At 43.7% G+C, this 14898-nt stretch overlaps 1 protein-coding gene across 1 annotated transcript in view; it reads left to right on the top strand.

Moving 5' to 3' along the window:
- Window positions 1-14898, top strand: part of LOC112043899 (E3 ubiquitin-protein ligase HECTD1) — a 47705-nt gene that overhangs the window by 17263 nt on the left and 15544 nt on the right. Inside the window, exons 17-34 of the mRNA XM_052883358.1 lie at window positions 8-140; window positions 792-922; window positions 1208-1320; window positions 1702-1831; window positions 2342-2482; window positions 2588-2828; window positions 3649-3865; window positions 4329-4628; window positions 5426-5623; window positions 6109-6311; window positions 6810-6972; window positions 7799-7934; window positions 8672-8841; window positions 9739-9882; window positions 11734-11838; window positions 12682-12791; window positions 13645-13780; window positions 14730-14855. Coding sequence (XP_052739318.1) covers window positions 8-140; window positions 792-922; window positions 1208-1320; window positions 1702-1831; window positions 2342-2482; window positions 2588-2828; window positions 3649-3865; window positions 4329-4628; window positions 5426-5623; window positions 6109-6311; window positions 6810-6972; window positions 7799-7934; window positions 8672-8841; window positions 9739-9882; window positions 11734-11838; window positions 12682-12791; window positions 13645-13780; window positions 14730-14855 — 2897 coding nt within the window. The remainder of the gene's footprint in view (window positions 1-7; window positions 141-791; window positions 923-1207; window positions 1321-1701; window positions 1832-2341; window positions 2483-2587; window positions 2829-3648; window positions 3866-4328; window positions 4629-5425; window positions 5624-6108; window positions 6312-6809; window positions 6973-7798; window positions 7935-8671; window positions 8842-9738; window positions 9883-11733; window positions 11839-12681; window positions 12792-13644; window positions 13781-14729; window positions 14856-14898) is intronic.

Here is a 14898-nt window from a genome sequence, read left to right as displayed (position 1 = left end):
GTTTCAGAAAATCGCGGTGAATTTATTGACAAACTCCAGAGAGCGAGAGCGTCTGTAAAGAATTGCGTACCGCAAAGTATATTGTCGAAACCGGCCCCAACCAAATTGATACTTGGCAACTGGGTACTGTCATGTAAGAAGTAAGTACATGAATTTGGTATAGTAAATTGATGTTTTTTTTTTTAAAAATTATACTAATTATAAAACGATAAATAAGGTGGTTTTGTTTTGCCATATCATAAAACGATAAATAATTTGGTTTTGTTTTTTACTCGTTGATTGCCAGCTTAATCGCTGATCGGAAAGACGTACCGCCAAACGATTTAGCGTTCCAGTACGATGTCGTGTAGAAACCGAAAGGGTGTGGATTTTCATCCTTCTCCTAATAAGTTAGCTCGCTTCCGTCTTAGATTACGTCATCACTTACGAGTGCTATCAGGTGATATTATAGTCAAGGGCTAACTTGTAAAGAATAAAAAGAAACCGATCTCGATGAAATTGATTAGTTACAAAATAGTCGGGCGGTGCGCGCTGTCATCTACATAGTAAAAGAGTGTTTGTTATTTTAAACTACCAGTAGATGGCGTTCTTAGAGAACTTTGAAACAATCCCTTTTTGTACAATTTGAAAACCCGATGGAGTTATGCTTGACGCTCATAGAAGGCGCTTTTTTATTTTTGATAGAAGTTTTACTTCAGTTGTGGGGTCTACAACACACTCGGTTTTTTTCTTTTAAATGTAAATACACGAAAAATAATTGTGCAATTATTATTTTTTCGTTTTATTTGTAGAGAGAAGGAACTTCACATTCATAATACCGACGGACAGCAGCAAACAACAATACTGCGGGAAGATTTGCCGGGATTCATCTTTGAATCTAACAGAGGAACTAAGCATTCATTCACTGCAGAGACGTTTTTAGGTATTCATTTATTTATTTTCCCCCTGATATACTTTTTATATGAATCTCTTCTTTACTAATAAATAAGTCAAAATGTTTGTCTACTTGCCCCAGATTGTGTCCGAAACATTATTATGACGGGATTTTAATCGATAACTAACAACTAGCTAAAATACTTTTTAGTATAAAAATATAAAACATCGCGTTTTACCGAACCGTATTTGGGCTTACCTGCTAATAATTAATAATAATCAATTTAAAATAGTTTTAGGTAATCTATTATTAACGTTGATCATATTATTTCAGGCCCAGAACTGGCTAGCGGTTGGGCAGATCGCAGGTCGGCGGCGCCTAACAACGGAAATGCGACACAAAATCGTAGCCGTTTCTCTGCGAAGACTGAACAGCAGAAAGCACAGGTACTGTATTATAAATCACGCCAAGTCTAGTCCGCTCTGAACACGAGGTTTCGTTGTATATAATACAAAATCATCTCAGCGAAGCTGAACTGTATCGAACTGAAACTGTAACTGACAAAATCGTCCCGCCGCCATTTTGATTTTATTTTAAAAATCGCGATGGTATCGCGAAAATTATAGGCACGTAGGTGATCAAAAATGTTAAGCGACACGGTACCCCAAAGTGTACCATTACCTTACGGATATGTACTTAAAATGACGGGGGGTCGATTATATGATGCGGAATGTATGCGGATGCGGTATATTACGTACATATAATAAATAAATGTACATTTAGTTTGAGAGAGATGAAACTTTATTATATTAAGTCTGTATGTGCAGGTGGGTGAGCGTGCGCGTGCGTTGTACACGCGCCACCTGGCGAGCGCGGCCGGCCGCCAGCCCCGCGCACCCGTCGCCCGTCTGCGCGCGCTGCTGGCCAAGCTGCAGCGACTGGCCACGCAACCCACTGGTTATTGTTGCACTATATCTAATAGAGCGTACGGCTTAACCCGCTGGTCACGTAATTTTTGTATGTTAGATATTTATGTACAGCCGCATCAATCCATTGCTTAGCCTATGCGGCTTCGGTAGAATGACAGGAAATATTGAACTTTTCTTTCTCCCAATAAATTTTTGGCCTGTAACTAAGACGTCAAAGGTGTTACACTCCTGTGCCTTGGAAAGCTTTTTAAGCCGTCAGTTATTATCATTATTATTATTATCTGAGACGGTAATATAGCTAAACATTAGTCTGACAACTTTGGGTGCCTGTGGTAGCTAAGTTCCAAAATTATACTTTATTATCCATCGCGCTATTTAATTGTTTAACAAAAAAGTGATCTCTAATAATAATACCACAATATGTACTTTGATTTCTTCTACTTGTAAATAAGTAACAAATCAATCATAATCAGTTTTTAGGGTTATAGAAATTGAATTCTAATTTTATTTTATTAACTTTGAATTAATCTATTAACAGGTGAATGGCAAATAGAATTGAGAGAGTCACTCGACCAACTGTCGGAATTGTTCTGCGGCGACGAGTTGCTGTCCGCGTACGAGTTACAGTCGTCAGGTCTGGCGCCGGCGTTGCTGCAAGTGTTGGCGCCGCAACCCTCTGGTAATTATGATGATATTTTATCATGCCTTGATTGAGAAATTAAGCTTTTTATTTAACCTGATCGGAAAAATGACACGGCATTACAGTTTTGTTTTTATATCACAGACAAGCCGGGTCAGTTGGCCGAGCGGGAACGTATTGTATGCGAGTGGGCGCTAACCGGCACCGTGGAAAGCAAGGATGCAGAGGGCGAAGAAGAGAAGTGTGGCGGCGGCACGGGTGCGACGTTGGCCACCCGCCTTGTCGGCGTGCTGGAGAGCGTGGAGCGCCTGCCCGTGCTAACACCCGCGCCCGACGCGCCCGCGCACCAGCCCGCTGCGCTTCACCATCTCACTAAACGGATCAGGTGATACTGGCCACCCATTTTATCAGTGTGCTGGAGAGCGTGGAGCGCCTGCTCGTGCTAACGCTTGCGCCCGATGCTGCGCTGCATCATCTCACAAAACGCATCAGGTGATACTGGCCACCCGCCTAGTCGGCGTGCTGGAGAGTGTAGAGCGCATGCCCGTGCTAACGCCCGCGCGTCAGCCCGTTGCGCAGCACCATCTCACAAAACGCATCAGGTGATACTGGCCACCCGCCTAGTCGGCGTGCTGGACAATGTGGAGCGCCTGCCCGTGCTGACGCTCGCGCCCAACGTGTCCGCGCACCAGCCCGCTGCGCTCCACCACCCTAAACGTATTAGGTGATACTGGCCACCCGCCTCATCGGCGAGCTGGAGAGCGTGGAGCGCCTTACTGACGGCTTTATACTAAGACCAGAACTTGACAGCGGTAACGTCTTATGGTAAGCGAATGGGGAGCCTATGCTAAAAACGTTCTTGTCTCATCATCATCATCAGTAATTATTCCTGAAAATGTCCACGTTGCAGGTCATACAGAAGATGGAATAGCCTTTCACAATTAAATAAGGAACAAAAAAGCAAAACGTGTTGTATGCGTCACAGGGATATTGACCGATTTATTATTTCTTTATCACTATGATTCCGTATATATCTGGGTACAGATACAACTATTGCATGAGTTTTTTTTTTATAATTACCTACTGAAAGCAAATCAAGGCCAAGGAAACAAAACATTTTGTATGCATCGAAGGAATATGAACCATTTGTTGGTACCCGAAAGATGTATTATCACTATTAATTTGTTAATTTTATTTTTGAACAGGCTTCGAGTGGAACGTTCCAACGAAGACCCATCAGAAGAATCGGTCACGAACAATAACTCGGGCCGAAGTTTAAAGGTCGAAGCGTTGACCACCGTGCGTCAACTAGAGAGGTTCCTCGCCAAGTGCGTCGCGCGCCAGTGGTACGACATGGAGCGGTCCTCCTTCAACTTTGTACAGAGAATAAAGGCAGAGGCGCCCATCAACTTTACTTATGATGTAAGAGTTCTGAATCTTTAGTATTATATTTTTTAATAGAATTTAAGGCATTTTTTAAACATGAATGATTTCTTTCCAAGCGAATATAAGCCTGCTTGCAGTGTACAAGGGGCGGGAATTGAACTAACTCTGTAAACTTGGCTGCCTTGGCTTTCTGTTGAGGCTTTATTTTCCCCTATTATCATGAATTTGTTTGTAATTTTTTTATCTTATTTCTGTAACAAAATAGTTATATATTGTAATTATTATACACTATACAGATATTGATATTAAAGAAAATAAAAGAAATCGACCACATGTTGATCAAACTTTCGCACAGTGAGTTCCTGTGTAAATTTTAAACACATAATTAAATTTTTTTTTTAACTGTTAAAAAATGTAGTTGTGTAACTCCCCTTAGTTGTTTTAAATAAATAACTAAGGGGAGTTACACAACTATTTGATGTTATTTTTATCTTATCAGCACGATTTCGACGAGAACGGCGTGTTGTACTTCATCGGAAGCAACGGCGGCACGTCAGAGTGGCTGAACCCGGGCGCGCACGGGCTCGTGAGCGTGTGGTCGTCTGACGGACGTCTGCTGCCCTACGGCCGCGCCGAGGACGCGCTCTCCCGTGCGCCGGAACCACTCAACGTGCACACGAACGACGACAGGCGAGCGTTCATAGCCGTGGACCTGGGCTTGCATCTCGTGCCCACCGCGTACACGCTGCGACACGCCAGAGGATACGGCCGCTCCGCGCTCAGGAACTGGCTGTTTCAAGTTAGTGGCCAGTTCTATTACTTAAACTGTTCATAGCCGTGGACCTGGGGCTGCACCTCGTGCCCACCGCGTAGACGCTGCGACACGCCAGAGGATATGGTCGCTCCGCGCTCAGGAACTGGCTGTTTCAAGTGAGTGGCCAGTTCTATTTCTTAAACTGCAGCTTAAGTGACTCAGAAGCGCTGTCTTATGCGCCGGAGTGACTCAACGTGCACACGAACGACGACAGGCGAGCGTTCATAGCCGTGGACCTGGGCTTGCATCTCGTGCCCACCGCATACACGCTGCGACACGCCAGAGGATACGGTCGCTCCGCGCTCAGGAACTGGCTGTTTCAAGTGAGTGGCCAGTTCTATTTCTTTGAACTGTAACTCTAACTGTGCACTCCAACGACGTTCACAGCCTGCACCTCGTGCCCCCCGCGTACACACCAAAGGGTACGGTCGCGGTTCCGAGTTCGTGAACTGGCTGTTTTAAGTGAGTGGACAGTGTTACTTCTTAAACTGGCCTTATGGCGTAACGCAAACGCGTGCTGAAGCCGCTCCTCGTGCACGTTGTGTTGTATTTGGCTGTCATTTTTCCGAGATAAAAAGTAGCATATATGTTGCTCAATAACCGTCTCTATCTTCCAGTGAAAGTCCCGTTAAAATCTGTTCCGTTATTCCAAAGATTAGCCCAGATAAACAAACAGAAAGACAAAAATTAAAAAAAAAGTGTATTTTTGTTTTGGTTTCGTGTAATTAACTGTAAGAAATTGTAGTTGTCAGTGTCAAAGAAAGGCTATGTGCTGTGTGCAGATGTCAATGGACGGCGTGAGCTGGAGCACGCTGGTGGCGCACGCGGACGAGCAGGCGCTGCAAGAGCCGGGCAGCACGGCCACGTGGCGCGTGCGCGCCGACGCCGCCTACCGCTACCTGCGCGTGCAGCAGAACGGCAAGAACGCGAGCGGCCAGAGCCACTACCTGTCGCTGTCCGGACTCGAGATATACGGCAAGGTGAGCTGACACATTGGTACATGTAATAGTCTCAGTAATGGTTGATTAACTAAATGAGTCCTCACATGCGCGGTTCAGTCGTCGCCAATGGTTACGAAGAGTTAGGACAAAAGACTGGGCGGCAGACTCATTCTTTATACATAGACAGGTTGTCTTGTACATGTGTCTTTCTCTCGGCACGAGATATTTCGTTGATGCACAGAACAAAGGTTTCCTTGATAGTTGCTGTCAATTTATGTATGTATGGAGCACATAGTTCGAAGAGCCGATGGACGTTGGGGTTCCAAGGTGCTTAAATGGCGATCCCGTTCTACAAACCGCAGTGTTGGTCGACCCCGCACCAGGTGGACTGATGACATTAAGCGCAGGGATTCGCTGGATGCAGGCGGCTCAGGATCGTGATGTTTGGAAGTCCCAACAAAAGTCCTATGTCCTGCAGTGAACGTCTATTGGCTGATATGATGATGTATGTATTGATCGTGAAGGTGGTGAGCGTGGTGGAGACGCCGCCGCGGCAGGTGGGCGGCACGGCCAGCAGCGCGCGCCGCTGGTCGCGCGGCAACCGCGCGCTGTGCGCCGGCGCGCGCGTCATGCGCGGTCCCGACTGGAAGTGGCGCGACCAGGACGGCGCGCAGCCCGCCATGGGCACCGTCACCTCGGACCTGCACAACGGATGGGTGGATGTCAGGTATGCTGCACTTTACTTCTGTGATTGTTCGAAAACTACTGATTAATCGTAGTAGTCCTGATACCGGGAAAAATATTAACATGTTCTCTGCGGCACTGATTTTTCAGTATGTTGCCAATACAATACGAGGTTTTTTGACCTCGAACTAAAACTCTTTGTGGTGTGGTACGAGGTTAATTGACCTCGTACCGCAGCGAACGTGTTAACAATTGATTTTGCAGTTTAAAAAAATCAATCAAATTTTCCGTGAGTAGCTTCATTTTGATGACGAGGCGAGACTCTCATTTTATTTAGTCACCAAATTTTAGTAATAAACAGGGATAATGGGGGTTCCCTGCGTACGTACGTATGTTATACAATATTCATATTATAGGATTGTTTACTGAACGTAATATCGGGATAACCTTTCAAGCAATTTGTAAGACAATGTAGCTGTTAAATTATATAAATATTAATTGTCTCTACAGTCTTTATATTTATTATGTTTGTGTATGACAGGTGGGATCACGGCGGGCGCAACTCGTACCGCATGGGCGCGGAGGGTAAGATCGACCTGAAGGTGGTGAGCGGCGGCTCGGGCGCGCCGGCGGGGGAGGCGCGCACCTCCCGCAAGAGCCACTCCACGCCCAGTCTGCCCGACGCCACGGCCACCGACCAACAGGTACCAATGGGGCCCTTAGTCATGAGCTGCTTTTTACAACGCGGCACGATACAAACACTTTAGATCGTGCCGCGTTTCAAGAACCAGCACATGACTAAGGGCCCCGTATGGGTTCAAAAATAGTTGGGCATACTCCGTTAGCCGTGTTTCATAATCAAATGAAAGTGACGTTATTTTAACGAAAAACTAGTATTTACATAATTCCGTTGAAATAATCATGTCAGATGATCGTAGAAACTAAAATACGATAAAATATTATGTAGCGACTCATTAATTGAATGGTACACTGAAATACCTAATAGGTCCGCTGACCGGAATGGGTGGTCGATATTTATACTAATATTACAAATAGGTTAGTGAGTTAGTGAGGTTGTTAATCACTGGATCAGCTGAACCGATTTTTAAAACATATACTTTTACTAACAAAATCTTTTTAACATAAAAATGTAATCGACTTATTTCAGTTATTTTAATTTTTTTTCACAAAATTACTAAACCGATTGCCATGATAATGAAATGGGACCAATCTGTAAGAATACTCTTAAGAAAAAAAAAATCAAAATTGGTTAATAAATGACGAAGTTATGAGGTAACAAACATTGAACAAAAAAACACGCATCGAATTGAGAACCTCCTTTTTTTGAAATCCTTTAAAAAAACAGGCGAATTGAGAATCTCCTCCTTTTGTTTTGAAGTCGATTAAAAAGCCTTACTAAAGGTTACATTATTTGGACATATTTTATCTCCGTACTCCACGCGAACGGAAACTACGCGGGTGAAACTGCTGGGCGTCCGCTAGTATAAAAAAACGGGTGTCGTTTCGCAGGTATCGGTTGCGTCGACGGAGCAGGCGTCATCGGCTGACAACATATCCGAGGAGGTGGGCGGCAACATGACCCGGCCCAGGGGACACGCCGCCGACCTGTCCGCCATTAACAGCTCCACGCATCATATCAACACTGGTATTTATAGTTTATACTTACCTACAGGGTGTCCCGTAATTACATTAATATTATAAAGGCGAAAGTTTGTGTGTAAGTGTGTAAGTATGTTTGTTCCTCTTTTACGCCGCAGCTTCTAAAGCGATTTGGCTGAAATTTGGAATGGAAATAGGTTTTGCGCTGGATTAACACATAGGCTACTTTTCATCCCGGAAAAAATCATGGCTGTGAAAAACTGAATTCCACGCGGACGAAGTCGCGGGCGTCCGCTAGTTATCGGACTATATATTTATATATTTATATATAAATCTATCGATTTATATATAAATATATAAATGAATTGCTGTTCTTTAGTGTTGTGAACGGCTGAACGGATTTATCTTATCTTGGTCTTAAAATATTCGTGGAGGTATAGGGAAGGTTTAAAAGGTAAGAAAAATTAGAATAATCGCCGGGAAAACCATAAAAATAATTCTTTTCTATTTCCCGTACAAACGTTTAAGAGCCAAGGGGCAGGGGGGTAGGTGTAGGGTAGGCGTAGAGTAGGGATACGAGGGAGCCAACGAGGTTATGTCTCTGTGGTGAATCCAGAATCGTAACTTGTTTATCTGTGATTCTCCCTTAAAATAAATTGATATTTCAATAGAAATTACAACCATACTTTCGTTCTGGTACGGTACGAGGTCAATTAACCTCGTACCGCAGCGAACGTGTTAACTTAATGTAATAAACCCAGTGGTATGTCGGGTTACTTTCAGATTTAGCCACTATAGTAGAGTCATTGACGCTCGGCGCAGAAGGCAACAACTGCATGACTGATTTGGGCAACACTTCCTTCACCAATATGGAAATGGGACCAACGAGCATCACTGACATCACTAAACCGTATCCCGCTAAGGAGCCTTTGCCTGATTCTACATCTCAAGAGGTTGGTATTGACAATTGATGTTTTTGAATGTGTATCTCACTTGATATCCTGTATTTTTTTATGTATATGTAGAACCAGTTGCTTGTTTTTTATTGCCTGGGTTATGTGGCAATGGATTGTGTTAAGACTAAGTTATTTTAAAGATTATTTCACGCATCAAGTAGTTTTTTTTCCATAATGTTTATTCAAAATTCGTTTTGTTTAACAAGTAAATAAATCTCCTATATGATAGGGACTTCCATTAAACACCACAATAATAAACCACCACCATTGATTTGAATGTTTAGTTTACTAGCGGACTTCCCAACTTCGGTCATCCCCTTTTTATCCTTACATCCCTTTTGTAACCCCGTTACATATTACTTTCGTGCAAAAGTTAATATACCAATTATTGTCAATATAACTAAAAAATTACAGAATTTCCCAAAAACTAATCAAGGAATTCCTTAACCCTACATCCTGTAGTCACAAGTTCGGGACTCTGCTCGGAGTTTTTCTCTCTATCACGCGATAGACCCGGCACCCGCACGATGAATCCATGGAATGCTAAGATATTCGTCTCCCCATAGGGGTGAAAATTTAAAACTTCTTGTAACAACATTATATTTCACATAAAATCGTCTATATACAACTTTTTAAAACATAACTTCAACGACAAAATTTTCAAACTCCTTTCAACCCTTTGGGATTTAAATTTTTTTTAATAGAAATTATATGTTCATGTCATGTACCGTTTTTCATAAATATGACTGTAAAACGATATCCCATAAATGAATGTTTTTTTATAATGCAATGTTACATTAATTTTAGTATGGATACCAATTAGTTAGTGTGCGTTTGTGGTGTGTCCCACCGGTGCTAACAGCTAGCGTGTAACGTAGCGTTGTTGTGTGCTAGGAGAGCGAAGCGCGCTGTTGCGAGGGCGACGCGATGCGCAACAGCGCCAACGCGCTGCTGTCCAGCGAGCTGCTGGCGCTGCCCGCGCTGCCCGCCTCGCTGCTGCACACGCTGCGCAACAATGCCAACCGCTTGCACATACAGGTGACGTGCCACACTCGCACTAACACAGGTGTGAAGGGCAGAGGTGCGCGAGGAGAGCGAAGCGCGCTGTTGCGAGGGCGACGCGATACGCAACAGCGCCAACGCGCTGCTGTCCAGCGAGCTGCTGGCGCTGCCCGCGCTGCCCGCCTCGCTGCTGCACACGCTGCGCAACAATGCCAACCGTTTGCACATACAGGTGACGTGTCACACTCGCACTAACACAGGTGTGAAGGGCAGAGGTGCGCGAGGAGAGCGAAGCGCGCTGTTGCGAGGGCGACGCGATGCGCAACAGCGCCAACGCGCTGCTATCCAGCGAGCTGCTGGCGCTGCCCGCGCTGCCCGCGCTGCCCGCCTCGTTGCTGCACACGCTGCGCAACAATGCCAACCGCTTGCACATACAGGTGACGTGTCACACTCGCACTACCACAGGTATTAAGGGCAGAGGTGCGCGAGGAGACCGAAGCGCGCTGTTGCGAGCGCGATGCGATACGCAACAGCGTCAACGCGCTGCTGTCCACGCTGCGCAACAATGCCAACCGCTTGCACATACAGGTGACGTGTCACAGTCGCACTAACACAGGTATGAAGGGCAGAGGTGCGCGAGGAGAGCGAAGCACGATGTTGCGAGGGCAACGCGATACGCAACAGCGTCAACGCGCTGCTGCACACGCTGCGCAACAATGCCAACCGCTTGCACATACAGGTGACGTGTCACACTCGCACTAACACAGGTATGAAGGGCAGAGGTGCGCGAGGAGAGCGAAGTGCGCTATTGCGAGGGCGACGCGATACGCAACAGCGTCAACGCGCTGCTGTCCACGCTGCGCAACAATGCCAACCGCTTGCACATACAGGTGACACAGACACAGAAAGTTATAGACGACTTTGCACGACATCCTACTTCTTAATATAGCTTGGCAAGTTCGTACGTAACACTGCCGTTGCACGGGCGGGGCCGGGGTGCGTGTGACCTCACTTCCCCGCACGCACGTATTCACATCCGGGCATTCTATCCCCCCGTCGCCCGCATATCGTGGGAGTGTCATCAACGAACTTGCCAAGCTATAATATTATAAACGCGAAAGTTTGTTTGGATGTTTGTTCAGATGTTTTTTTACTCTTTAACGCCGCAACTGCTGAACCGATTTAGCTGAAATTTGGAATGGAAATAGATTTTAATCTGGATTAATACATAGGCTACTTTTCAAGGCTCGGAAAAATCCATGGTTCCCGAAAATTTGTGAAAAACTAAATTTTAAGCGGACGAAGTCGCGGGCGTCCGCTCGTACTCAATATTGCTTTACCATCAGGGCTTGACTACAGACAAACGCTCGCTTAATATTAAATTCCTTCGTTAAGTATTTCTGTGTAGTTACGTTAAACTGCTTGATCGCTAACTGTGGTCCTCATAAGAGGGCTCAAAGTCACACAGCGGGCGATGGAGCGAGCTATGCTTGGAGTTTATCTGCGTGATCGAATCAGAAACGAGGAGATCCGAAGAAGAACCAACGTCACTGACATAATTAAACGAGTCGTGAAGTTGAAGTGGCAATGGGCAAATCACATAGTACGAAGAGCTGAGCGTTGGGGTTACCGGAAAGCGCACTGTTGGTCGACCATTCACTAGGTGAACAGAGTACAGAAGTGGGTTGCAGGGCGCCGTTGGATGCTGACGGCTCAAGACTTGTGATTGGAAGTCCATGCAAGAGACCCATGTCCAGCAGTGGACGTCCATCGGCTGTTAGTGATGATGACATTAAAACGCGTTGTTGACTTTAGATGTGTTAAATTTAATAATGGTAAAGGGTTTACAGCCAAAAGTCTTGCTAATATGTAAAATTATATTTCCAGTGTGAAGAAAACGAGAACGGCGAAGGTCAATTTAGCGAGCACAAGAAGGATTCTCAAGCGGCCGGCGGCGCTATGAGTGCTAGCGAGCCGGACCTTACGCAACAGGTAAACCTCAACTAGCCCTTTAGATTTTGGCTTGTTGTCTTCTATTAGGGGTAATTATTGTGACCTTTAGGCCTACAATGCGTCAAAAATTTAAAAATTCACTGTTTTTTTCGATGCGATGGGACGAAAGGGAAAGCGATATTTTTGGGTGATTACTGGTTGATAATGATGTCTTTCTGTCGTCACGAGATATGTTGTTAAAGCATACAAGACAAACGGCCGTGGCACGTACTCGTATGTAATACTACTAACATCCCAAAGATGTGTTGTTATTGAAATCTTCTTGATATGAACAATTTCAAAATCTGATGAACCTGAACTCTAACCCAGACTACAAAAAAATACCCTTTGCCACAAAGGTTAACGATGGGTCTGACGAAGCAAAAAGATGCCTGTCTAATTATTATTTTTAATTGATTAAAAAATGCGCTTTTTGATATGTGAAAACTTTGGGAATGTATGTACGAACCTGTCTAAAAGCGTACAAGAGTATTACAGAAACTGCTTCTTGTATTGTTTGTTCTTTTTTGGAGGCCGTTGGATCAGCTTCCACCTTCACACAGGAAGTAAAACTATGAGAAATTGTAATGTTGTCATCAATTGTAATTATAATATTATTGTATGTTTTTTTTTTTTAAAAAAAAGCAACTGTTGAGTTTTTTGCCGGTTTCTTCTCACCAGAATCTGTCTTCCGAACCGGTGGTAGAATCTTTACAAATAGTCAACTGACGTATCAAAAGTGCTTGTATACTGAGCCTACTTGAAATAAATGAATTTGATTTTGATTTGTTTTATGTTGTGGTGTTCAAATAAAGAATAAAAATAAGTAATACGTAAATTTAGGGTGCAGCGCGACTGTTAGAGTCTCTGGGAGTGGCGGTGCGCGGCAGCAGTGTCGGTCGTGGTCGCGGCGCGGTCGCACGGTCTAACCACTCCAGTGGATTGTTTCCCAGGTAAATTTATTATTGATTTTAAAATATTTTATTTTTTATTTTTCCGAAGGACCACAGTATAAAAGTGAATAAATATTATGACCTAACAAATGAACTAACTAAAAATGGGTATGTAGTTAGTCTATACGCCGTAGAAGTAGGTGCGAGAGGATTACCAGCAAAATCTCTCTATAACTTGCTTGAAGACGTTGGCCTCTCTAGAAGTGCAGCTAGTTCTATATTAGAACGAGTATCCAAAGCTGCTCTTATAGGATCTTACCAAATTTGGATAGGTAGGGAGAACAACACGAGCAGAGAAGGGGAGTGTTGATCGATCGTCAAGGAATTCCTTAACCCTACATCCTGTAGTCACAAGTCCTGGACTTTGCTTGGTGTTTTTCTCTCTACCACGCGATGGACCCGGCACCTGCACGGTGAATCCATGGAATGCTAAGATATTCGTCTCAAAACAGAGGAGATATAAAACTTCGTTGATAATGTTAAATTCCTTAGCGATCACTATCACATATCTATACTAATATTATAAAGTTGAAGAGTTTGTTTGTTTGTTTAATCTCAGGAACTACTGGTCCGATTTGAAAAACTTTTTCAGTGTTAGATAGCCCATTTATCAAGGAAGACTATATGCTATATATTATCCCCGTATTTCTACGGGAACGGCAACCACGCGGCATCAGTTAGTTAACGATAAAGACCCAGACTGACGGCTCTCCGAAGTACTGGGGTGAACACCATGAATGGCAGTGTCAAATGGTACATTATTTTTTCAAAATTTTTGAAAATTACTTTAATCACTGTTATTTCTTGTTATTTGCATGCATAGAGTCTACTAAAAGTGCATTGCATGTTCCAGTCTCGTCCGACTCGCGTTGTCCAGTAACTTCCCTGGCGGGCTGTTGTCGGCGGCGCAGAGCTACCCCTCGCTGGCGCCCAACGCACAGAACGCTCTCACTCTGTCCCTAACCTCTACCTCCAGTGAAAGTGAACAGGTATGTGAATACTAGAAAGCTGTAATTTAGCATGAGTATTTACAATAAAAATGTGAACAAACTCGTAAAATAAAATGGTAAGTGACACAATCTTCTCCCAGATGTACCAGGTGGGGGTAAGAGCCTACTTTTCTGGGCAACACGATGGGAAACTGGCATCCCTGGTATTTGTCTGACCCCGGGGTTTAGATCTTACGTCATGTCCAAGAGCCCCGCGCGGTCACTGATATGAACATACATTTCTAATACAGTATTGAATAGGGATGATGACAGTTTTTTAAATTGTATTTATTTATGGAGTATGCTAATATTGCATTTTGTAAAAGTAATAGGGTATCTGCGATTACTTTCGGAGCTACACGGATTTAAAGGGTCACATTTGCGGCGCTGCCGCGGATCCCTGAATAACGCCCCATATAAAATGCTACGATTGAATGACGTCGTAGGTCCATAATGATCGTTAGATTTGTATGGGCGGTCAAACAAAATTCCAAATATCTTTGTTATTTGTGCGTTTATGTTTATAGTTCATATATTGAAAAATGTCACATTTAATGTAAGGAAGTTATAACTATATGAATTTTCATCTAATTACGATAAAAGATTTTTAATAGATTTTGAAATTTTATAATCTTATTTACTTTGCAAATATCCAGTCAATCTTTCCTTTTTATGTATAAATTACTTAACATTGACCTTATTTACCCGAATGTATCATAAAAATTAATATAATCAAACCTAGTCATCATCCCTATTGAAGAAAGCAGTTGTAGTATTGTCTAACGTTAAAAAGAATTTACCGAATCGTCAGTAATTTCTGACCCTTTCTTTCACCAGCGTGCAACCTCTTCTAACACAGGAGTTGAGAGTTGTTGTCAATGTCATACCATTTGTAAAATATTGCAGGTAGAATTTTAGTTTTTTTTTAATTATTTGATTTTGGTTGTAGGTTTCTTTAGAAGACTTCCTCGAGACGTGTCGCGCGCCCGCCTTGCTCACAGAACTGGAGGACGACGACGAGGGCGATGACGCTATGGACAGCGACAAGGAGAACGAGCCTACTTACCAGGAAGTTGTAAGTATTGCTACAGACTGTAGAGGAATATTTATATAGGTGT

Source organism: Bicyclus anynana, chromosome 9 (genome assembly GCF_947172395.1).
Source record: "Bicyclus anynana chromosome 9, ilBicAnyn1.1, whole genome shotgun sequence".
Lineage (NCBI taxonomy): Eukaryota > Metazoa > Arthropoda > Insecta > Lepidoptera > Nymphalidae > Bicyclus > Bicyclus anynana.
Note: the sequence above shows the minus strand (reverse complement) of the source record. Positions and strands in the feature narration are given on the sequence as shown.